At 39.1% G+C, this 25850-nt stretch overlaps 2 protein-coding genes and 1 long non-coding RNA gene across 3 annotated transcripts in view; 2 read left to right on the forward strand and 1 right to left on the reverse strand.

Moving 5' to 3' along the window:
• elp5 (elongator acetyltransferase complex subunit 5) overlaps positions 1-4416 on the forward strand; it is a 53172-nt gene extending 48756 nt beyond the window's left edge. Inside the window, exon 8 of the mRNA XM_039746935.1 lies at positions 4185-4416. Within this exon, the coding sequence (XP_039602869.1) occupies positions 4185-4293 (109 nt within the window). The 3' untranslated portion in view covers positions 4294-4416. The remainder of the gene's footprint in view (positions 1-4184) is intronic.
• Positions 4417-8950: 4534 nt separating this feature from the next.
• On the reverse strand, positions 8951-10603 carry LOC120525013. Its single transcript, XR_005632880.1, has 3 exons — positions 10512-10603; positions 10218-10266; positions 8951-10098 (listed from the first exon to the last, which is right to left on the reverse strand). It is a non-coding gene; the product is annotated as an uncharacterized LOC120525013 (long non-coding RNA).
• Positions 10604-18359: 7756 nt separating this feature from the next.
• The window catches only part of LOC120525014 (CTD nuclear envelope phosphatase 1A), a 67575-nt gene continuing 60084 nt past the window's right edge, over positions 18360-25850 (forward strand). The window contains exon 1 of the mRNA XM_039746936.1: positions 18360-18685. Coding sequence (XP_039602870.1) covers positions 18581-18685 — 105 coding nt within the window. The 5' untranslated portion in view covers positions 18360-18580. The remainder of the gene's footprint in view (positions 18686-25850) is intronic.

Here is a 25850-nt window from a genome sequence, read left to right on the forward strand (position 1 = left end):
CATATCACCCATGTCTATATATTCTATCTGTTTTTGCTGTTCCATTATTTCACCAACTAATAATTTCCGTTTGTTAGTGCTAATGTGATCTTTACTATCAGGTTTTTGAGACTTTTGAATTTTACTACTTTAATAATCTCTAACCTGCTCTGCATGTGTATCGCACCAAAGTTTTTGAACCTCTTTACGACGTTCTACTTTGTCTGCTACTCTATCTTTTATTTCCAACCCTGCGTGGAGCAGAGAGCGCAGAAACTGTGTCTGACAATAGCATTCACACGAATGAGAAGTGAGTGGACCGTGGGGGTGGTTGTAAATATTTGAGAGGAGAGTGGGACTTGTCAAAATCTTGTCTCTTGTCAAAAGTCTTGTCTCGCAGGACCTGAAATTATCTTTCACAGGAGTTGGAATTATTTCCAAGAAAGTCTCGTCCCAGGATTTCCTTTTATATAATATACTTCTATTTTTATATATATATATATATATATATATATATATATATATATATATATATTACAGTATATATACTCGGCAAAAAAAGAAACGTCCCTTTTTCAGGACTGTGTATTTCAACAATAATGTTTTTAAAATCCAAATAACTTTACAGATCTTCATTGTAAAGGGTTTAAACAATGTTTTCCATGCATGTTCAATTAACCATAATCAATTAATTAACATGCACCTGTGGAATGGTCGTTAAGACCTTAACAGCTTACAGAAAGTAGGCATTTAAGGTCACAGTTCTAAAAACGCAGGACACTAAAGAGACTTGTCTACCGACTGTGAAAAACACCCAAAGAAAGATGCCCAGGGTCCCTGCTCATCTGCGTGAACGTGCATTAGGCATGCTGCAGGGAGGCATGAGGACTGCTGATGTGGCTAGGGCAATAAATTGCCATGTCCGCACTATGAGACGCCTAAGACAGCGCTACAGGGAGACAGGAAGGACAGCTGATCATCCTTGCAGTGGAAGACCACGTGTAACAAGACCTGCACAGGATCGGTACATCCGAATATCACACCTGCGTGACAGGTACAGGATGGCCACAACAATGCCCGAGTCACACCAGGAACACACAATCCCTCCATCAGTGCTCAGACTGTCCGCAATAGGCTGAGAGAGGCTGGACTGAGGGCTTGTAGGCCTGTTGTAAGGCAGGTCCTTACCAGAAATCACCAGCAACAACGCCGCCTATGGGCACAAACCCACCTTCGCTGGACCAGACAGGAGTGGCAAAAAGTGCTCTTCACTGATGAGTCACGGTTTTGTCTCACCAGGGGTGATGGACGGATTCGTGTTTATCGTCGAAGGAATGAGCGTTACACCGAGGCCTGTACCCTGGAGCGGGATCGATTTGGATCGATGGCTAGGGCCATTGCCCCTAGAAATGTCCAGAAACTTGCAGGTGCCTTGGTGGAAGAGTGGGGTAACATCTCACAGCAAGAACTGACAAATCTGGCCCAGTCCATGAGGAGGAGATGCACTGCAGTACTTCAAGCAGCTGGTGGCCACACCAGATACTGACTGGTACTTTTGATTTTGAGCCTCCCTTCATTCAGGGACACATTGTGAAACATTTTTAGTTTATGTCTTATGGTGTTGACTCTTTTAGTGTTCATACAAATATTTACACATTAAGTTTACTGAAAGTAAAAACTGTTGAAAGTCAGAGGACGTTTCTTTTTTTGCTAAGTATATATTTATATATACATAAATATATATATATATATATATATATATATATATATATACACAGTCATATGAAAAAGTTTGGGAACCCCTCTTAATTCTTTGGATTTTTGTTTACCATTGGCTGAGCTTTCAAAGTAGCAACTTCCTTTTAATATATGACATGCCCTATGGAAACAGTAGTATTTCAGCAGTGACATTAAGTTTATTGGATTAACAGAAAATATGCATCATAACAAAATTAGACAGGTGCATAAATTTGGCACCCCGACAGAGATATTACATCAATACTTAGTTGACCCTCCTTTTGCAAATATAACAGCCTCTAGACGCCTTCTATAGCCTTTGATGAGTGTCTGAATTCTGGATGGAGGTATTTTTGACCATTCTTCCATACAAAATCTCTCCAGTTCAGTTAAGTTTGATGACTGCCGCGTAAATGACAGCCTCCTTCAAATCATCCCATAGATTTTCGATGATATTCAAGTCAGGGGACTGTGACGGCCATTCCAGAACATTGTACTTCTCCCACTGCATGAACGCCGTTGTAGATTTCATACTGAGTTTTGGGTCATTGTCTTGTTGGAATATCCAACCCCTGTGTAACTTCAACTTTGTGACTGATGCTTGAACATTATCCTGAAGAATTTGTTGATATTGGGTTGAATTCATCTAACCCTCGACTTTTAACAAGGGTCCAAGTCCCTGAACAAGCCACACAGCCCCACAGCATGATGGAGCCTCCACCAAATTTGACAGTAGGTAGCAGGTGTGTTTCTTGGAACCCGGTGTTCTTCTGCTGCCATGCAAAGCACCTTTTGTTATGACTAAATAACTCAATTTTTGGCTCATCAATCCAAAGCACTTCTTTCCAAAATTAATGTGGCTTGTCTAAATGAGCATTTGCATACAACAAGCGACTGTTTGTGGTGTAAGTACAGAAAGGGCTTCTTTCTCATCACCCTACCATACAGATGTTCTTTGTGCAAATTGCGCTGAATTGTAGAACAATGTACAGATACACCATCTGCAGCAAGATGGTGGTGATCTGTGGGTTGTCTGTAACCATTCTCACAATCCTGCACATATGCCGCTCCTGTATTTTTCTTGGCCTGCCAGACGTGGGTTTAGCAGCAACTGTGCCTGTGGCCTTCCATTTCCTGATTACATTCCTTACAGTTGAAACTAACAGCTTTTTGTAGCCTTCCCCTAAACCATGAGACTGAACAATCTTTGTTTTCAGATCTTTTGAGAGTTGCTTTGAGGATCCCATGCTGTCACTCTTCAGAGCAGAGTCAAAGGGAAGCACAACTTGCAATTGACCACCTTAAATACCTTTTCTCATGATTGGACACACCTGTCTATGAAGTTCAAGGTTTAACAAGCTAATCCAACCAATTTGGTGTTGCAAGTAATCAGTATTGAGCAGTTCCATGCATTCAACTCTGCAAAATCACAAGGAGACCCAAATTTTCGCACAGCCAGTTTTTCACATTTGATTTAATTTCATATAACTGAATATTGCTTCACTAAAAATCTTTGTTCGGAAAACACCCCAGTACTCAGATGTTCCTAAGAAGTGAAAGACATAACACTGTTATCTTTTTTGTTGAAAGTAAATTATTATGCAGGCTGAGAGGGGTTCCCAAACTTTTTTATATGACAGTATGTGTGTGTGTGTGTATATATAATATATATATATATATATATATATATATATATATATATATATATATTGTGGAGGATGGCCGGCCGTTTATCCCAGCCAATACTCCCAAGCCGCCAGGTGGAGCCCTCCTTGCAGCATGGAGGTCCCCAGAAGACCTGCAGGTGCAGCATGGACAATGTGGTTTTTATGCACAGCCCTGCTGAATGCCATGGAGGCCACAAGAGGGAGCTGCAGGGAGGACCGAGGACTTCTTCGTGCCCTATGACCCGGAAGTTCGTCATAGGAAGAGCGACGGGCTTCCAGGTTGAAGAGAAGAGCTTTTACCTGACCCGGAAGTGATTGAGCATCACATGGACTGGGGATTGGGAACACTTCCGGGTTAGGAGATATAAAAGGACTGTGGGAGCTCCCAGACGGCGAGCTGGGTGGAAGGGAGGCAGCGCTTCTGGGAGCTGGAGGATTGCTTTATAGTGATTATTGTGTGTATTTATGAGTATTGTGGAGGAGAGGGTGTTTTGTACACTGTGGCGAATTAATAAAGTCAACTTAAGGACTTTTACCTGGTGTTTGGAGTTGTGGACAGGGGTTCAAGGGAGCGAGAGCGCCCCCTATCTACCATATATATATATATATATATATATATATATATATATATATATATATATATGTATGTATAAATATATGTGTGTGTGTGTGTATAATATATATATATATATATATATATATATATATATATATATATGTCAAATATAGAGGTTGAAGACAAATGTTTATTGTATACCAAAATATCAAGTTAACCTTGTGTGTTGTTTTCCCTTCACACAGGAAGCACTCTATCTTACAGCCTCGTCCAGGTGGAGGAAAGATTGTTTATGAGCCTGATGCCCAAGATGACTTTGATGAGGAGGATCCTGATGATGACTTAGATGTGTAGAAATGGTCTTTAGATTGTTTCAGACTGTTTGCTCAAGTAATGGATGCTGTAAAATATCACCTAAGATTAATTGTCAATGTACTGTGGTGTCTTTTTTATAAAATAAATATGTTTACATTTTTATAGATATAAATATTACTTTATTTGTTCCAAAATTAAGCTTTTGCATAAGCTTAAAAACTGAACAACATGAAGTAAAGAAGTACTTTATTATAACAATAACAACCTCCCTCAAACACTCACAGAAATTACAAAAAAAAATAAAAATCTGATTTGGCTGATGATAAAACAGAAGCCCAGTGAGGCAATATAAAGGCGTATTGGTATGCATGAAGCAAGCGCCTTGAGCATGGGAAAGTAAAATTTGTTATTATTAGTATTAATGTGCCCCAGAAGTGTTTCTTGAGACACTTCTATTGAGTATTTCATAGGCTGAAATTACCCAATTCCAGTTTGTCAGAGAGAGGATGTGCAGAATTGTTCATAATGGCCATCAATTATATCTTCATTCTCTTGTCTAGTACTACCTACAGTGGGTTGTGAGTGAGCCCATAACTGAGCCTGCCTTCTTAATTTGCTTGTCGATTATGCAGACCTCTCTTGAAGTGATGTTACCAGCCCAGCACACCACAATGCAGAAAAACACAATGGTCATCACAGAGTAGTAGAAGATACAAAGGAGGTCATTACTCACATTAAAGGTGCACCATCTCCTAAGAAAAAAAGAGTCTGCCCTTTCTTCTAAAGCTGCTTTTTTGCCAGACCAGTACAACCTGTCACTGATGTGGACCATGAATACTTGTTGCAGTGCACCACCACCTCCACATCTAATCTCTTAATAGTGACTGGGCAGAGAGGCTTTTTGGTGTGGCAAAATATTCTGAAAGTATTCAGACCCCTTCACCTTCTGCACGCTTTACTGTATTGTACATTTAATTGTAAATGGGTCAATGTGTTGTTTTTGTTCATCAAGCCAAACTCAGTAACCCAAAAGGTCAAAGTGAAAACATGTTTTCTGAAAAGTTTACATATGTATTAAAAATTGAAAGCTGAAATCTCTCATTGCTGTAAGTATTCAGACCATGTGCTGGGGTTTCTAAATTGTGGTCAAGTGCCTCCTGTTTGGTTTAATTGTCTTTGAAATGTGTCTAGAACTTGACTGGAGTCCACCTGTGGCAAACTGAATTAATTGGATGTTATTTAGAAAGGCACACACCTGTGTATATAAGATCCAACAAATCACACTGCACATCAGGACAAAAAACAAGTCATAAAGTCCAAGGAAATCTCTGTAGATCTCAACAATCAAATTTTGTTTAGGCATAGATCAGGTTAAGGGAATTGTCACAGACAGGCCTAGACAGAATACAGACTTAGTAAAATATCTTTCAAATAAAATTCAATGTAAATAAATGCAAAGTATTACAGATAGTAAGTTAAAATACTAGATTTCAATGCAGAAATGGAAGGTTTCAAACTTAAAAGCACACCTTATGAGAAGGGCCTAAGAGTTGGGCTGGTCTGGTAACGGAGCACTTCCAGATGGTGTACAGAAGTGGTCATGAAGGCTAATATGATGTTAGGTTAAATAGTGCCCCAGGTATAGAGAGTAAAAGTCACAGGAGGCAATTAATAAGTTATATAACATACTTGTAACACCTCACCTGGAGTACTGTGTTCAGTTGTGGACTCCATATTACATATTAAGACATAGCAGCGCTGGGGAAAGTCCAGAGAATAGCAATCTGCTGATTTAGGACTGAGAGGTATGAGCTATGAGGAGCCACTGAAGGAGTTGAAACTTTAAGCAAATGGACATTGAGGTGACATGAGTGAAGTTTAAAATTGTGAAAGGAACTAGTACAGTTGATCTCAAGCTGTTATTTTACAATGAGAACTGAGAAACTTTTCTTCACATAAAGAACCACAGACACATATAATAAATAACTACGTAGTCCAGTACAGAATGGCATGGACTTGGTGTTGGGCAAGGTCATGGGGTCCAGCGGCTGTGGGCCATCTGTTGATGAAGAGAGATTCACTGATTTTGACTTTGTTGACGATGCTGTGATCTTCACAGAGTTAATGGAGGCTCTGGTTGTGGTTCTCGAGAGACTGAGAGAGAAGTCCGAGTCTCTGGGCTTGAGCGTTTCCTGAATGAAACACCAAGATCCGGCCCTTTAATTACCTCTTTGGCATAGCCATCAGCAGTGGGTCTGTCTGCAGAGAGAGTGTCGACCACTTCAAGAGGTTTATTTATCTTGGCAGTGACATTCATGAAGTCAGAAGATGGATTGGGAGAGGATGGGGGGTCATGAGGTCACTGGAAAGCAGGGGGTTGTGGCGCTCCAAATCTCTTTCCAAAAGGACGAAGGTGCAAGTCTTTAGAGTCCTAGAGCTTTCTGTTTTGCTATGTGGTTGCGAGACTTAAACGCTATCTAGTGACCAACTCCTTTGGTACTGTGTCTCTACAAGTATCATTGTATACCGCTGGTTTGACTTTGTGTTGAATGAGCAGTTGCTCATGGAGTGTCAGTTACAGCACTACAGCCATGTGGCACAATTCCTTGAGGGTGATCCAGCTCATTGTTGAGGACCCGTGCAGCAGGACCAAGCCAAAGGTCCTGCCAGGCTGCAGCAGATAGAGGGTCATTTCCAGTGGGTGGAACAGGACTGCGTGTCTGCCTGGGGGGTTGCCAATTGGGATCCCGAGCTGTTTCGTTGTGTGGTGCGGCAATGTGTAGTACCACTGCATGCTCCCCTTTCTAACCTGAGCTGACCCGCAGTAGAGAATAGGACTTGGAGAAATTGGGTAAGTTAGACTGAAGAAATATCAGGCTGAATTGCCTGTTCACATACATTTTGTTCTAATATTTAAATGCTTTATCCGTTTAGTGTTAATATCTGTTGTAGATGGGGAAGGCAGTCCATTTTAAACCAAACTTACAATCTTGAAATCCCATGGGATGTGAAAAGAATACAAAAATGAGGAGTGATAAAACATTTTATACATTGAAATAACACTTAATTGCATATTTTATTGTTTTTTAATATGTATGTCATTATTAGTTTTAAGTTCAAGTTGATAATATCGCACAGATGATCATTAGATCATCATTGCATTGTGACGAGGGGGGCTGAATGCACCCCAGGGAGATGCGGTCGCTCCTCCGAAACCCCCTCTTAAATGGTAATACAATGGGAAACAAATAGTGTTTTTTATACCTCCTCTTTGCTCGATCAGCTGCTGGCTTGCTGTTGCTGCCATGAGACAAGACTTGTGCCAACAGATTTAACCACGCCCAGAGCCGGAAATAAAAGACAAAGAGTAGGACAGCATCTCGCGCAGTGCTTCAAACATTTAAAATCTTGTACAGCAGCTGTCCTACTCTTTGTCTTTTATTTCCGGCTCTGGGCGTGGTTAAATCTGTTGGCACAAGTCTTGTCTCGTAGGATGTGAGTTCTTGATATTTTTTAGTTTATAATTTATAAACAGAATAAGAATCTGAAAATCTAACAACATCACATTAAGTCTGTATAAATTCTGAAAAGAATGATACCAAACATATATATGTAGGTTTTAAAATAAACCAGATTTAAAGCGTGACAAAAAAGTGACATAAAAACGTTACATAAAATCATTACACAAAATCGTTGCACTTTTAGGCTTAGGATTTTATATATACTGTATATTGGGTGTGACAAGGATGGATAGGATTAGAAATGAGTACATTAGAGGGTCGGCTCAAGTTGGACGGTTGCATGAGATTGCGTTGGTTTGGACATGTGCAGAGGAGAGATGCTGGGTATATTGGGAGAAGGATGCTAAGGATAGGCTTAAGAGAAGATTTATGGATGTGATGAGAGAGGACATGCAGGTGATGGGTGTAACAGAACAAGATACAGAGGACAGATTGATATGGAAGAAGATGATCCGAGGAAGAAGAAGAGTAGATAGCCAAGCTGCTATATGTACTTATGCAGGTAGTTTCTATTTAGACGAGATCCTAGAAGAAAACACTCTTGGTCATCTCAGACCTCACATACCCCTGCAGAAAAGCTGAAGTAGTTTTATTTTTAATAAATTTGCAAAAAAAATCCTGTTTTTCCTTTCTCATTTTGGGGTTTTGAGTGTTCCAGAGAAGGAAAACTTAAATGATTTTAGCCTAAAGCTGCAATATAACAGTGAAAAAATGAATGGGTCTGAATACTTTTTGAATCCATTTTATACCTACGGTCCATATGAAATGTACACATTAATGTGAGTATCAGTTCATAATCCATTTAAACTATCCATCCATCCAACCATTTTCTAACCCGCTGAATCCGAATACAGGGTCACGAGGGTCTGCTGGAGCCAATCCCAGCCAACACAGGGCACAAGGCAGGAACCAATCCTGGGCAGGGTGCCAACCCACCACAGGACACACACAAACACACCCACACACACACCAAGCACACACTAGGGCCAATTTAAAATCGCCAATCCACCTAACCTGCATGTCTTTGGATTGTGGGAGGAAACCGGAGCGCCCGGAGGAAACCCACGCAGACACGGGGAGAACATGCAAACTCCACGCAGGGAGGACCCAGGAAGCAAACCCGGGTCTCCTAACTGCGAGGCAGCAGCGCTACCACTGCGCCACCGTGCCGCCCATCCATTTAAACTACCAGATTACAAAATAAATGTTATATAGGTAATACTAGATAAAAGAGTGAAATGTATATAATCCTACATTTTTGAAAGTGTTGTGTCAGAGAATCGGTCATACTTTGGGTGCCATTTACAGCTTCATCTAAGGCAGCAAAGATGCAAGAGATGGCTGTCCCTGTTTGAACCAAGAGTTAAGGAGAAGGAATGTGAGGACAGCTGAGAGGATCATAGGGGTCTCCCTCTCTTCGAACCAGGATGTTTTTCAGATATGTTGTCTGCATAGAGCCTCCACAATTGTGAAAGATGTCTCTCATTCGTCCGTCACACATACTGTTTGACCTCCTGCCTTCAGGTAGAAGATTAGCTGCAGGAAAACCTGATGCAGTCTGTAAAAAACCTGCACATTTGGAAAATGTTTGCTAGCCAGTTAGACAAAGTCCCCAAGCATAAAGTCAAAGCTACAAATGAATGGCTAAAAACAACAATGTGAATACAATGTAGTGGCTGAGTCAGAGTCCAGAGAATTTGTGGCTGGACTTGACAAAGGCTGTTCACTTGCGATTCCTGTGTGACCTGGCAGAACTTGAGCAGTTTTGCACAGAAGGTATGGGGAAAAAGTCTGGATGTGCAAAGCTGATAGATAAAGACCTGTGCGTACAGACTGAAGGCTGTCATGGCTGACTAAATACTGAACTAAGGGGGTGAATACTTATGACAACAATTACTTTGTGCTTTAAATTTGCCATTTATCAGAGCTGCTTTGTAGAGATCTGTTATCACATTAACATTAAAGAGCCTTTTTCAGTAGGTCAGTGTCAAAAAAGCCTAACAAAATCCACCTTGATACAATGTTGTATAACAGTAAAATATGAATACTTCCAAGGGGATGAATACTTTTTATAGACACTGTAAATATCCTACTAGCACGCTTTTGTTAATGCAAAATAACAAGAAAAAAGGCTCACTAATTAAACAATGAGAAAAATTAAACACACAGCCTGGCTCACTGATTTGTGGCTCTGCTTGGAATAGAAACTTGCATCCATCATGGCATCCAAGGACTGAACTTGAGTACTGCTGTCCTAGACTCTGGTGCTCTTCTCTCTAGGATGTTATGGCTTTCTGTATGTCATTTTAATTTTTTTCTTTCTCTACAAAAAAAGAAATAAAACATGAGCATGAGATAAATACCAAATGGCAACAGATACATTGAAGATTTAACAGATATTCAGTAAGCCAGTGGTTCTGAGTATCGGTCATGGGGACTCACTGTGGCTGAAGGTTTTTGTTCCAATCAACTTCTGTTTTTAATTGGACTGCTACAACAACAATAACAAAAACAGCCTTTATTTCTATAGCACATTTTCATGCAAATGGTGTAGCTCAAAGTGCTTTACAGAATAAAGAAAGGAACATTTATAAAAAATAACATCAGGCAATACTAAATAGCAAAGAATATAGTAAGGTCCAATGGCTGGGAGGAGAGAAAAAAACTAAAGAGGGCTTGAGAGAAACAGAAACAAAATCTGCAGGGGTTCCAAGACCATAACTGCCTAACCCCCACCTAACATAATTGATCTCAATCACTCCTCATGGTTTTCAGGCTTCACATGAAAGAATTAGATGGTGATGGTCATGTGGACATCTGGCCTTCAATTCATCAATGTAGGGACTGCACGGTGCTTTGATCATGTGGTGGTGGCAAGAAAAAACTGAAAAAGAACAGCAAAGAAAAGTAAGGATTAGTATGGATTGCAGAGCCATGATAAAAATGATCATTCAATCCATATACAGTATAGTAAAGATATTAAAATGTAGCTATGAGAAAGCTATGTTAAAATAATGGGTTTTTAGCAGTTTTTTAAAGTGCTCCACCATATTAACCTGGCAAATTTTTATCCGTAAGCTGTTCCAGATTTCAGGTGCATAACAGCAGAAGGCTGTCTCACCACTTCATTTAAATTTAACTCTTGAAATTATAAGCAGACACTCAACTGAAGATCTAAGGTTACGATTTGGAGTGTAAGGTGAAGGTCAGTGAACCAAGAGAGTCGGGGTCATCAGGCGCTATTGATAAATACAGCTGTGTGCCCTCAGCATAGCTGTGGTAGCTCACATTAATCTGACCTAATGGATGCATTTAGATTGAAAAGAGCAGTGGACCCAGGATAGATGCTTGTGAAACGCCACATAGAATATCATGTGTCTAATTACCATAACTATAATTACCACAACCAACAACCAGAAATTTCTACCTGTTAAGTAAGACTCAAACCAATTTAAAACATTGCCAAAGAGACCCACTCACTGACTAAGGTGGTTTATAAGAATTTTGTGATCAATGGTATCAAATGCGGCACTCAGATCTAAGAGGATGAGAACAAATAAACAGCCTCTGCCTGCATTTACCCGCAAGTCATTTACTAATTTAACGAGTGCAGTATTTGTGATATAAGTGACTATTTAGCTGTGTAATGACTGCCTTTTCTAGAATTTTACTTAAGAATGGCAGGTTGGAAATAGGTCTAAAATTGTCCAAAACAGAGGAGTCGAGATTATTTTTCTTGATCAAAGGTTTAGCAGCAGCAGTCTGGGAAGACCCCCATATCTACTGATGAGTTTATTGTGTCGAGCACACTATCAGTTAGCATGTCATATACTTCATTGTAAAAGCTTGATGGTATTGGGTCAATGACGCTGATGGAGTATTTCAGTTGAGAGATTATTCCATATAAAACAGGTAAATCTGTCCTGGTGAAAGAATTTAATTCACTTAAAATGGAATACTGGGTTTTAATAGGATCAGTATTAGGGGGATGTACTGTATTGTTTCGAATAAGCTTTTTGGAGGCATTCCATTGAGTGACCAGGGTTTTAGCAAACAATCAATAATTTGCTAAATGATTAATTTAAAGTTAATGATCTATTTTTATCCAGTTTCTATGCTTTGGAGTCAATGTACAAATTACGAAACAAAAGTTCTTTTACATTTTCATTAAAATGTACTAACAACAACAACAACATTTATTTATATAGCACATTTTCATACAAAAAATGTAGCTCAAAGTGCTTTACAAAATGAAGAATAGAAAAATAGAAGACACAATAAAAAATAAACATAAGTCAACATTAATTAACATAGAATAAGTAAAGTCTGATGGCCAGGGTGGACAGAAAAAACAAAAAAAACTCCAGACGGCTGGAGAAAAAAATAAAATCTGTAGGGATTCCAGACCATGAGACCGCCCAGTCCCCTCTGGGCAATCTACCTAACATAAGTCAAACAGTCCTCTTTGTATTTAGGGTTCTCATGGAAGGACTTGATGATGATGGTCACGTAGACTTCTGGCTTTCAGTCCATCAATGTTGGAGCATCATGATGCTTTGAGTAGGTGGAGGTGGCGCAGGCTGCCACCACAAAGAAACCGGAAAAAGAAACAGAAGAGAGAGTAGGGGTCAGTACGGATTTTAGAGCCACTATGAATAATTATTATGAGGAAATTGAACATATAGAGTATCAGGATTAAGTTAAAGTGAAGTTATAAAAAGGCCATGTTAAAGTAATATGTTTTCAGCAGTGTTTTAAAGTGCTCTACTGTATTAGCCTGGCGAATTCCTATTGGCAAGCTATTCCAGATTTTAGGTGCATAACAGCAGAAGGCCGCCTCACCACTTCTTTTAAGTTTAGCTTTTGGAATTATAAGGAGACGCTCATTTGAAGATCTAAGGTTACGATTTGGGATATAAGGTGTCAGGCATTCCGATATATAAGATGGAGCGAGATTATTTAAGGCTTTATAAACCATAAGCAGTATTTTAAAGTCAATCCTGAATGACACAGGCAACCAGTGTAGTGACATCAAAACTGGAGAAATGTGTTCGGATTTTCTTTTCCTAGTTAGGATTCTAGCAGCTGCATTCTGAACTCGTTGCAAGTGATTTATGTCTTTTTTGGGTAGTCCTGAGAGGAGTGCGTTACAGTAATCTAGTCGACTGAAAACAAAAGCGTGAATTAATTTCTCAGCATCTTTCAATGATATAAGAGGTCTAAGAAGTTATATGGGAAATGTATTTTTTACTTTTTGACAATATTTTCATCTTGATTTTCATTGTGCTTTTACAGGTTTTCTGGTTATTAATCCATTATTTACTAATTAGTGTATCTGATGATAAAGTAGTTGCAGCCTTTCATCATTCAGTGTTGTTTTCCCTGGTGTCTGCTCTGCTTCTTTTTAATTGTCATTATCTATCTATCTATCTATCTATCTATCTATCTATCTATCTATCTATCTATCTATCTATCTATCAGTTTACAAAGCCTTAAATAAAACATTCCAAGTGGTAACCTCAGATCTTCAAATGAAGGTGTGTTTATAATTCCAAGAGCCAAGCTTAAAAAAAGTGGTGAGGCATATTTTTGCTGTTATGCACCTAAAATTTGGAATACTCTATCAGAAGAAATTCACCAGGCTGATATTGTAGAACAATTTACAAACTGCTCAAAACCTATTGTTTTAAAATGGGTTTTGTGTAGCTGCATTTTAGATGAATCCCTATTAGCCTATATGGGAACTGAATTATCATTTTCCTCTGGGTTCTGCAGTTCCCTGCTAATCTCTACCATTCTCTGCTGTCTTTTCTACTTCTTCTGGGGTGGCGATCTACACCACCACTACCACCTGATCAAGGTACCATACTGCCCCCTCTGTTTATGGATTGAATGGCAGGTGTCCCAGATGTTCACATGACCACCATCATCTTCATTCTCTGCCCTGTGATTTAGAACATCTAGGTTAGGTAGAATGCCCAGTGGGGTCTGGAATCCCTGCAGATTTTTTTTTCTCCAGTCTTTTGTATTTTTCTGTTGTCCTGGCCATTCAGCCTTACCTTTTCTTTGTTATATACCGTATAATATTTTGCTTAATCTTGTTTATGTTTTATATTAACTTCCTTTAATTTAATTTTGTAAAGCACTTTGAGCTACACTGTTAGTATGAAAAAATGCTACATAAATAAATGTTGTTTTAGAGTATTATCAAGGAGATTACAACTTGTAATTGCTGCTAAAGGGGTGTCTATAAAGTACTGAATACTTCTATGAATGAGAGAATTCAGATTTTAATTTTTAATAAATTTGCAAACCTTTCTGAAAACATATTTTTGCTTTGTCATTAGGGGTTATTGATTGTACATTGATGCACAAAAATGACAATCTATCCATTTAAAATGAGATCTACATCATAATAAAATGTGATGAAAATGAAAGGGTCTGAATACTTTCTGAATCCACTGTATATTATTGGACTTAAATTTCAAATTTCTCTGTGGATGGAAACTAATTAGCAGACCAGGAAAACAATGCCAACTATGAACATGGACAGCAGGTGGCTTGCCATCAGTTTGGTATATTTTGTGCTGGTCTTTTGCAGCATCTCCTTTTTCACACATCTGACACCAGAACAAGCTTCTTCATCTTCAGATGATGGGTGCTACTCCATTCCTGCAAAAGGGCCTGTTGAAATTGCTGGCAATTGGCAGGCAGGCAGTCACAATTTTTGATGTTGCCATCATGGGTATCCCAAAGTTGCTCTGTCAGATTCAAGTCAGGACAGAACGGAGGTGAAGACAGCACCCTCACAACCACATTCAACAATAGTTGCATGTACACTGCCATTGTCTTGCTATTGGGTCAGATGTCTAGGAGGAGTAAGCAGAGGGCCTCAGACAGGCCACCCTGCTTCAAAGTCAGCAGAAGGGAGCATGAAGCCTATGCCACACTGTCTCATCATTGCATTTGTTGGAAATGTATGCAGCAGTATTGGAGGCCGATTTGAAACAATCTATGAGGTGGACCAGTAAGTCTTGTTATGATATGGTCACTGGAAGGTGACAAGATTCTGGATGGATATCTGTTCTGCTGGATCATCTTAAATCACTATGTCTGGCAGCACTGTCATGTGACATGCCTTCCTATGCATTCCAATGGTGCTTTGTCTTGTTTCCAGTGACAGTTGAAGTATTATGGTATGCACACAAAACTTGCTAAGGGTGACTTTTGTCTTGTGACCTAAGGCTTTTTTTAAAGGTGACCCACTCAGGCATTGTTTTACTTGGACCTCAGTGGTTAAAAGGCTTTCATGTGTTAAGCAAATTCCAATGCCATATTGCTCAAGCTAGATTTCTGGTCGGAGAGCTAAAAAAAAAGACATTTTTATTAAAGTAACCAAAACAGAACAAGAATTTTCTCATTACTGAAAATGTTCTGTGTCTGTTTCCATCAGTGTATTTAAGGTATATTCAATGGCCACACATTCCCACAGAAAGGCAGTGTAGCATAATGTTTAAGGCTTTGGATTTTAAACCTTGAGACTTTGAGTTCAAGTCCTGTTACTGAATATGGAAGACCATGAGCAAGTAAGTTTACCTGCCTATGCTTCAACTGAAAAAAAACATACAGGGTGAGCCAAAAAGAAGTACCACATTTCAAACATTTATTCTACAAAAATGCTACAAGAAAAAATACATTTCATTACGACACAAAAAAGGGGATACAAAATACAGTAGATTTTTGTCACTGTGTTTTAAAAATGATGTATTCAAGGTGGTGGCCATCATTAGTGATAAACTCTTTTGAGACGATTTTTAAACGCTCGCGTGACTTGTTTGGCCATTTCAAGGGGAATAGTGGCAATTTCATGGCAAATAGCAGCCTGGAGGGCTTCAAGGTTTTGAGGTTGGTGTGTCTATACCCTCGACTTGAGAGAGCCCCACATGATGAAATCACACGGATCGAGATCAGGCGATCAGCTTCCCTGGAAACATCTTGCATGGATCTCCACGCCATATGAGCTGTTGCTCCATCCTGTTGAAACCAGGCATCCGTTTCTTCCACCTTTGGCCGCAAAAAGTTCTCTAGCATTTCAATGTAACGTTCTAAAGTGACCGTGACGGTGCTCCCCCCTCCTAAAAAACGTAATGGCCTACCATGCCAAATTTCACAATCGCACACCAAACTGTAACACGCTCACTGTACAGGGGTCTCTGATGAAGTTCACATGGGTTGGGTTCAGCCCAATAGCAAAAGTTTTGCTTATTTAAGCAACCATTCAAATGGAAATGTGCCTCATCAATGCACATGACGATGGCATCTCGATAAATGGTTTGCAGAATGTTTGCACACAACTCCATACAGCTTTCCCAGACTCTCTCAGTGAGTTCCTGCACTACCATCATTTTGTATGGGTGGAAATTAAGGTCCTCATGCAAAATCCTCCTCAAACAAATGTTGGAAATGCCTAAGGCAGAAGCATGTTTGTGTGCTTAGCGTCTGGGACACTGCAAAATTGATGCCCTTATAACTTGGATGTTTTCAGGCGTTTGTACAGTCCGAGGACAACCTGGAGATTCTCTGTTCAATGTTATACCCGTCTGTCTAAATTTAGACACCCACTAAAGAATTGTTTTCCGATATGGGACATCACCATTAGGAGGAATGCTGAAGTGCGTTTGAAAGGCACGTTGTGTAGTGATGATGGATTTGTTGTTTTGAAGAGCGCAAAACAAATGCACTTTGCGCAGCGGACCAAGGCATGTTGCCAACTGAACACTACAAGGGATTGCCTATCAAAGGGCCACTCGGCTGCCTTTACCTCACACAATGACCTTGAGAAATATGGTACTTCATTTTGGCTCACCCTGTATAACCAACTGTATCTCAAAAGTTATTAAGTCACCTTGGATAAAGGTGTCTGCCAAATAAATTTATGTAATTGAATGGTATGGGCTGATGCAGCAGCCTTGTAGCCAATAATTCATTATCACTGACTATTATATATATAGATAGTGACAAGGAAACATTCTTGATCATTGGTTCACATCTTTCATAGAACACAAAGGCTCTCAGGACCCCAAACATGTACATAAGAAATATACTTATCAAAAATAACACAAAAACATATCAAGCAAGATGTTTTTCTTGGCCTTTTACCACAGATAAGCTAATGATTCTGTGTTGTTAGGCGAAGCTTTTATAGTTAGAATATACAAGGCCATCTTTAGCATATAGCTGATAACATGCAAATTATTGGCAAGTAAACTTACTTAAAAAGGTAAGGTAGGATGTTTCAAACATCAAAAATAGAATATATGTATGGTGCTGAGACGCAAGGTCAGAGGCTGCTTTCTGAAGAAGTGGCTGCATACTTTAAAGCACATTGACAAATGTTAGTGTAAAGTATCTTGTAAAGTTCCTTTGTTGTAATAGCATCCCTTCCGAGCTATGTTGAACGTACTCTTTGTCTCTCATCACATGTCCATACTACTTAAATCTACTTTCCTGTTCTCATATATCTCTTCTGCTTTTATTGTACCTCTGAACGACTCATTTTTTATTCTGTCCTTTTTTTTTGTAACTCCACACATCCATCTCAACATTCTCATTTCTGCCACACTCAACTTTTTTTCCTGTGCACCCTTTACTACTCATGTCTTGGCTCCATACATGATTGCTGATCTGACTTCTGTCTTAAAAATCTTACCTTTAACTTTCACCTTCATTCTTCAATACTCCTCATACCTTCTTCCAATTGCTCCATCCACACAGCCCCTCTGTATGATACCTCTGCACCTAATTCCCCATCTTGGGCTACCACTGCTTCTAGATATTTAAAAGTATCCACTCTTTTCAATAAATCTCCCTGCAAGCTAACTTCAGAATCCTGATCCTCTCTAAACTTAAAATATTCCGTCTTCTTTCCATTTATCGTCAGTCCTCTATCTTCCATAGCCCTTCTCCATTCTTCCAACTTCCTCTCAAAATCCTCCCTTCTGGTGCTACACAACAGAATGTTATGAGCAAAAAGCGTGAAACACGAGTCAAAAATCCATTACCAGGTTAAATAGGTAAATACTTAAAGAAAATCTCTGGTACGAAAACACAAAATAAAAACTAAATATACAAATTTACAGGGAAAGAATCGAAGCTGTTACTGTTAAATGCAACTTTTCATATCATTCCTTCACCATATCAATTCAAGCATATGAGCTAGTCTCAAACCTTTCGTTATGACAGCCCGAGTGCGTGAACGTGCACGTGCACGTATGATAACGCTCGCGCTCACGCGTCACCCATCCGCCGTCTTCCCCGTCAGGTGCACGTGTGCACGCCACCGCGTTCTAGTCGAAGTTTTTCGACGGAAGTGACGCGCCGATGACTATGGCGGCTCTCAGTCCGGTTCCGGGTTCGCTGTGAAGTGAAGCGGGTTGAAGTGGACTTTCCCGGTGGGGAGAAGGGGGGGGTTCGAAAAGAAAGAAAGAAGAAAGTTTTTTTGCTGATTTTGTATAAGTGGCGGCAGCGTGAGAAGAGTCGAAACTGTTAGTTTTTGTTTTATTATTTTTTATTAAGGTTATTAACGTTTTAATAAGTGTGATTTTAACAGTGCGGCCCGGCTTGTTTTTTTTTTTCCTTCTTCCCTACGGGTGCCGCTTTTGAACGGTACCGGTGGCTCACTTGCTGGCTGGAGGAGCGACCTGAGGGGGGTGGCGGCGGTGGCGGCTCCACTCCCTGTCTCGATATTGCACTCTCCCCGGGCTTCTCGGTGTCCCTTTCCCCCCCTCCCTCCCCGACTTCTCGACATGCTTAAAACCCGGCAATGTCTCCTCGGGATCCGCACTTTCCTCGGGGTCACGTCCCGCATCTGGGGCTTCATTCTCTATGTACTCAGGAAGCACCTCCGCACGGTGAGTAAAGCACTTCGCTTCACTTTCTTTTTGCTCAGTGTTTGTGAGCGTGTCGTGTGTTTGTGTGTTATTTAGCTTTTTGAAAAAAAAAGTGAGTTTGTGAAGACTGTAAAGCCGCCGCTGCGTGGTTCAAGTTGAAGAGCTTGCATCCAAAAAAGTGAGTTTGTGAAGACTGTAAAGCCGCCGCTGCTTGGTTCAAGTTGAAGAGCTTGCATCCTCCTTTATGTTCGCACACAAACAAGTTGATGTTTGTACAAGTTGTGGGACTAGTAGTGTAAAGTTGCCACCACAGGGTCTCGTCTCTTCGTCTATCATGGGACATCCTTATGAACGGCTAAAACGTGCACTAAGAGATATTTGAAGTTTACTTTTGGCCTTAATACCTAAGATAAATTTCCATCAATTGACTAATACTTGCCTTTAAATAGTAAAAAGAACAAACATTCGTTAAGCAATACGTATGCTCGTGTGCCTCTATGTATACGGTTGTCGGTGTGGTCGTGTAGTTCAAAATAAGTGTAATTCTCACTCACTTATAGTGAACTTTCTAAAGGTGTTTTGCCATTAACCATCGCTGATGCCAAGAGTTTTTTTTAAATAACATTTTTATTTTTAAATTTTCCTCTTTATCTTACCAAGCGCTTTCTCAAGAAGCATTATAACTCAGTGCACTAAAATGTTTGATCCAACTGTAATTTTTTTTCTCTTGAAAATACACAGAATATAACTGAAGTGTGAGGTTGCAAACGTTTTGACTGCTTTTAACATTTTCTTCTATCAGTTACATCATGGCCATCACCTTTTGGCATTACCATTCCACAGTTATGGTACATAATTTGAAAAATTCTCATTTTTATCGGCTTGTTTTTGTAGAATCCTATTATGTTTATTATCTAGCTGGTTTGGTATATAGGAACAAACCAAATACACTAGTTTGTTAATAGATGACCAATGTATGCTTGCATCCAAAGTGTCTTGCATATCATAGGTGTTGCAACACATTGTGGTTAGGTTAAGTCGACTTTTTTTATACCACAGGGACATTTGTTTGCCCATGAAACTATGAGACATTGGCATTGCAAGAAAATATACAAAGACATAACATCTGAAAACCGGTGTTTTCATAAGTATAAAGATTAATTATTACCTTTATGTATAAATTTAGCGGCATCACTACAACAAATGGAACTCAAAATTGCTTATAGCTATAGTAACTAGAGCTCTTAAACTTGTGCAATAAGAACCCTGTTACATTCCTATCTTTTGTCCTTTTTTTGTGTCTTGCTATAATTTTGCCATCTTAATTTAATCAATTTTTCTTCACAAAGTTCAAATCACCTTTTACTTAGGTTTTTTGCATTGACACATGTACTTAATGTAATGTGATCCAATCAAAAGTGCAGGTTTGTAGGTTGGTCAGGTGCTCTTAAGTTGTGACGGGATCACTGAAAAGACATGCTAATGCAAGTTTTAAAGAGAGTCTTTCTATTTTGTAGGCAAACATTACATCTTGCCTGAAGAAGGGACCTGAGTTTCCTCAAAAGATTGCATATTGTAATCTTTTTAGTTACCCAATAAAAGGTGTCATTTTGCTTGACTTTTCACTATAAGCAAACTTGAAAAAACAAAAGCCCTGCTCAGCAAATGGGCACCTTTATATGATGCCTTTTTATAGCAAGCACCTTCCTAGGGCACTTTACAAGTATAGATGCATAGTACCACTTCAGCCATGTATCCATTTTCTAACCAGCCTATCCATTTCAGGGTCAGAGAGAGCCTGTGACCTTCCTGGTTGTCACTGGAAGCAATGTTTGCGTCAATCCTGAATGGGAAGTCAGTATATTATGGGGCTTATTTATGCATGAACCAATAGTCATTCAAACTGGGGCAATTTAGATATGAGACTTAACCGAAGGATACGTGAGATAAAAGGCAAAAAACCTCTTTAAGAAGGTTAACCCATCAAGCAAAAGATTGAAGGAATACTTTGTTGGCTTATTTTTTCTGATATACCTCGATTTTCCTATATCTTTACAGTTGGCTGATCTTTTTCAGGTTGGTTGACTTGCTTAGGGTCATTTTATGTTTAAAGCAGTTATTGAAACTGTAATCTTGTGGTTTGGGGGTTAGTTCCTTAGTCTATACGTCTCCCTGACTATGACTTCAGTGTAAATGCTGTATGTGTTTGTTTTAGAAACTGATAACCTTGTGTAATGCTGGTGCACTGGTAAAGATTGTTATTCTGCATTTCTGATTGAAAACAAAAAAGAAAAAGCTTAACTGTAAATAGGCCTGGTCTGATTGTGCCCTGGGATAGAGAGTATCCCCGTCATGGATTGGTTGCTGTTCTGTGTGTAGAGGTGTAAGGATACACACAGTGAACCTAAGCTGTAAAATTTGAATTTGAAATAATTTTGTGTGTGTTTTTTTCCTTTGTACCTTCAGCATAATTTTAAAATATCACGTTGAGCAGTGTGGCTTTGTAGATAAGGTATTTCACAATAAATCGCAAGGCTGTCGCTTCCAATTGCCATCACTGACACACTGTATGACCCAGAGCAAATGAGGTGACTTTCCAGTGCTGTAAGTTGTTAGACATATTTGATTGAAAGTACTGGGTACATAAACAGTAATTCATTTGGTCTAAAGGGAAAATGCACTTGTTACATAAGCTCAAGAAATAGAGAAATGAGCGAAATTGGATGAGCTTTGTTGGGCATAATGGCCTGTTGTCAAAATTATTCTAATGTTGTAATTATTCGCATTCTAAGGCCCCTTCATGTTCTATCTCAATTCAATTTATTCTTAAACACACTTTATATTGCTATACAGTAGTTGCAGATATATTGTGGACAAAAAGAATTGCAGCATAAACACAAAACATTGTGACAATGTCAACAGCTAACATCATGCTCTAAATACAGTGTATTTAAAAAGTTAAGCTGCTTTATGTATTTCTACATATAAGCATTACAATAAGTGTTATGATGCACCATTCAAAAACTTTTTATATAAAAAATATAAAGTTTGTTGAAAACTACAATCAATCCAGTATATCCCAGAAATTAAGATTCATTAGTCTTCAAACAACACTTACAGAGTGGTTTTTAAGTCGAAATTTCAACTCTCTTAATTCGGCTTAATTGAGGAAAGGATCGTACTGCAGCCCAAAAGTGACTTCTTTTTTTTTTTTTTTGTTTTGGGATAGTAGATTTCTGAATCACATGCCAAGTGCTTCAGAATACACCAAAAAGAGACGGAAAATAGGAAAGACTTTGCAAAGGCAAACATAATTATTGCAGTCATGCTAAAATTACAAGTCCTTGACCTTGATGTAAATGCTGAAACTGATGGGGCTTATCTAATATGTAATCCTCGTACTTTGTTGTGCATATGTTTTATTTGTTCAGCTCAGTGTGAATTATATTTGTCTTGCCAAGAGTTGCTCTGGCTGAAAAGGACAAATTGTATCTTTGAAGAATCACTGTGCCTTCATGTATTGTGGTCATTATTAATGAATCAACCTCCATGTTATGTTGCACTCATTTAAAGTAACTTTCTAGTACATTAGTGTTTTATAATTGTTTGCACACATTTTCTTTCTTTTTTTTCTTCTCGGTGAATGGTAAGTTGCATGATTTGTTCAGAGTTGCATAACCCCCAATCACCAGTGTAAACACTGTAGCAACAGGTGCCTCATGTATAATAGTAACCTTGTTAAAACGCGTTGTACAGCAAAACTGGAAATGTGTGTACGCACAAAAAATTTAGATGCATAAAACTGTGTAAGCAAAGTTCTACACACTTTTATAAGTTTCAATCAATGTGAATTTTAACGCACATGCATAAGCCTATAGCTGCACCCCGACTCCTCCCGGAATTTTTATTTTTTGAATATGCAAATCAATATAAATAACCCCTTCCGTTCACTGTTTTGTTAAAAAACAATGGCAAAAGCACATGTTAGAATTTCAGAAAATACGAAATGGAGGTCCTGTTTAGTGAAAGGAAGGCACAGAAAAACATGCTATTTGGTAGCTTAAGCACTGTTATAAGCAAGAAAAGTAAATTGGAGTGGCACGGAGTGGTGGAGGTACTCAACAGTTCAAGTTCAGAAAGTCACACAATGCCTGAAATAAAAAAGAAGTGGTCACGTCCACCATCTAAGTGTCAACACCACTGGAGGAGGTAACGGATGTCTAGGGCTCACACTGTATGAGCAGTGAGGTGCTGCAGTTCTTGGCGAGACACTTATAATCGGCATTTTACCAGCGAGTAAGGGAGAGTTTTAATTTTTTTTTTCCCTGCTTACCATTATTCATACTTGTGTAAATAATTTGCATGTTTAATAAGAAAAACAAGCAGGCAACAGATGCAGTACAGTATTGCTGTTTATTCTGTTTCAGAGAATATTAAAAGGTGACCCACATGCTGGGGATGCTACTCCAGTGATGGCGCTGCTGTGCCGAGCACATCTTTGGGTGCTGGCTGCAAACACATCCCTGCCTCAGAAACCGCCGGGCAACCATATTGCCGTGTGCTCACGGACTCATTTTTGGAGTCGCAAAATGCAATAGTGGATTCTGTAAGAGATGTGTGGAAAGGAATTTGGGAATATAAACTCTGTACTATGTAATATTGACTACAAATTAAATGAGTTGGTTAAAAAATGAGTGTTATATCTGATTAGCTGTTTTTACAATCTGCTAATTACATTCAAACAGTTTTAATCGGTTTGATTTGGATGATCATTTAGTGGATCAGGTTCATCATACTATATCTTTTCAGGCATGGGCAAGCCACAATTGTGTGCCACAATATGCAGCACGCTACATGCTGCACAATGTGAGACGCATTCTGTGGGCTACAGAGCATCACTCCACCAATGGCCCTTAAGCTGTCCTATAGTACATTCTACCTCTGCCCGAGCCTGAGAGGGAAAGTCATAACGTCGCTGTTGTTCAGTCAGTGGGTTGGTGAGCAGGGCTGTTACCTAAGTAATCATGTTATATGTTTACATCATATAGATAACTTAATTTTGACCAAAGGGATAATATTAAATATCTTACCAAGAAGCCAGCCATCACACACCACAAATTTGTTCACAACACTACTATTTCTCAGAATGAATGAATCATGAGTTGTGTGTGGCCATCTCGCTTCAGCTACAACATTAGTGAGATGCATTTTCGCATCACAGATAATTTGCACATCATCTTGGAGGAAGAAGTTGCATTTTTGAACAGGTATGTAAGTCAGGGTCTGATTTGTGATGTTCTGCTTAAACCAGTATCTGAACCCATAAAACATCAATCAATATCTAGCCTGTTGCTGAAAAAAACTGACAGTAGAATTGACCCTGAATTGGATTACGTGGTTTTGCGAATTTTATATTAACGTGTCATGAGAATCAATCTTGCCACCTTTCAGTTGTCTGCAAAAGCATTTTCTTTAATCTGTTTTATGTGGTGCCTAATTGATGTGAACACTTTAAAGGATACACTGGTTTTCTAGCACTTTAATTTTATGTGGCACCACGCTGAAACTACTTATACACATACAGTGGTGTGAAAAACTATTTGCCCCCTTCCTGATTTCTTATTCTTTTGCATGTTTGTCACACAAAATGTCTCTGATCATCAAACACATTTAACCATTAGTCAAATATAACACAATTAAACACAAGATGCAGTTTTTAAGTGATGGTTTTTATTATTTAGGGAGAAAAAAATCCAAACCTACATGGCCCTGTGTGAAAAAGTAATTGCCCCTGAACCTAATAACTGGTTGGGCCACCCTTAGCAGCAATAACTGCAATCAAGCGCTTATGATAACTTGCAATGAGTCTTTTACAGCGCTCTGGAGGAATTTTGGCCCACTCATCTTTGCAGAATTGTTGTAATTCAGCTTTATTTGAGGGTTTTCTAGCATGAACTGCCTTTTTAAGGTCATGCCATAGCATCTCAATTGGATTCAGGTCAGGACTTTGACTAGGCCACTCCAAAGTCTTCATTTTGTTTTTCTTCAGCCATTCAGAGGTGGATTTGCTGGTGTGTTTTGGGTCATTGTCCTGTTGCAGCACCCAAGATCGCTTCAGCTTGTAATTTTGGTCGGCCGGCCACTCCTGGGAAGGTTCACCACTGTTCCATGTTTTTGCCATTTGTGGATAATGGCTCTCACTGTGGTTCGCTGGAGTCCCAAAGCTTTAGAAATGGCTTTATAACCTTTACCAGACTGATAGATCTCAATTACTTCTGTTCTCATTTGTTCCTGAATTTCTTTGGATCTTGGCATGATGTCTACTTCTCTGTGTCAGGCAGCTCCTATTTAAGTGATTTCTTGATTGAAACAGGTGTGGCAGTAATCAGGCCTGGGGGTGGCTAAGGAAATTGAACTCGAGTGTGATACACCACAGTTAGGTTATTTTTTAACAAGGAGGCAATTACTTTTTCACACAGGGTCATGTAGGTTTGGATTTTTTTTCTCCCTATATAATAAAAACCATCATTTAAAAACTGCATTTTGTGTTTACTTGTGTTATATTTGACTAATGGTTAAATGTGTTTGATGATCAGAAACATTTTGTGTGACAAACATGCAAAAGAATAAGAAGTCAGGAAGGGGGCAAATAGTTTTTCACACCACTGTAACATGTCTAAACTAAATGGAACTGATGATCTTTTTATGCACTATTGGTATGGGTTTACTTTTTTGTGCCCTTCATTGTTGATGCTGTATTCACATTAACGGGACATTGCTGATGCATGTGCAGTATATGGTGACTTTGAAGCTTATTTTTGTATTAATAAGTCAAGAAAATATATATTGCTTATGATTTTTACTCTTGACTGTGTGTTTTAGACAGCAGAAAGGCTTGTTTTCAAATACAAGCTCATACACTTGTCTGTGAGGTGTCTGCATGTTTCTCTTGCTCTGTGTGAGTTTTCGCGTTTGATTTCAGGTTCCTTTCACATTTTAAAGCATGAAGATGACTTTAAATTGACCACTCATAAATGTGTGACCAGATTGGCAGAAGTCCAGTGACCTGATGTCACATAGCACAGAGTTTCCCAACCACTGGGTGGGTTGCGAGTTGCTGTCATTGAGTGTGATAGTGGTTGTTGAGTGTTTTGCACCAGGATGCCTAAATGATCCGCATTACTGT

Source organism: Polypterus senegalus, chromosome 3 (assembly GCF_016835505.1).
Source record: "Polypterus senegalus isolate Bchr_013 chromosome 3, ASM1683550v1, whole genome shotgun sequence".
NCBI lineage: Eukaryota > Metazoa > Chordata > Cladistia > Polypteriformes > Polypteridae > Polypterus > Polypterus senegalus.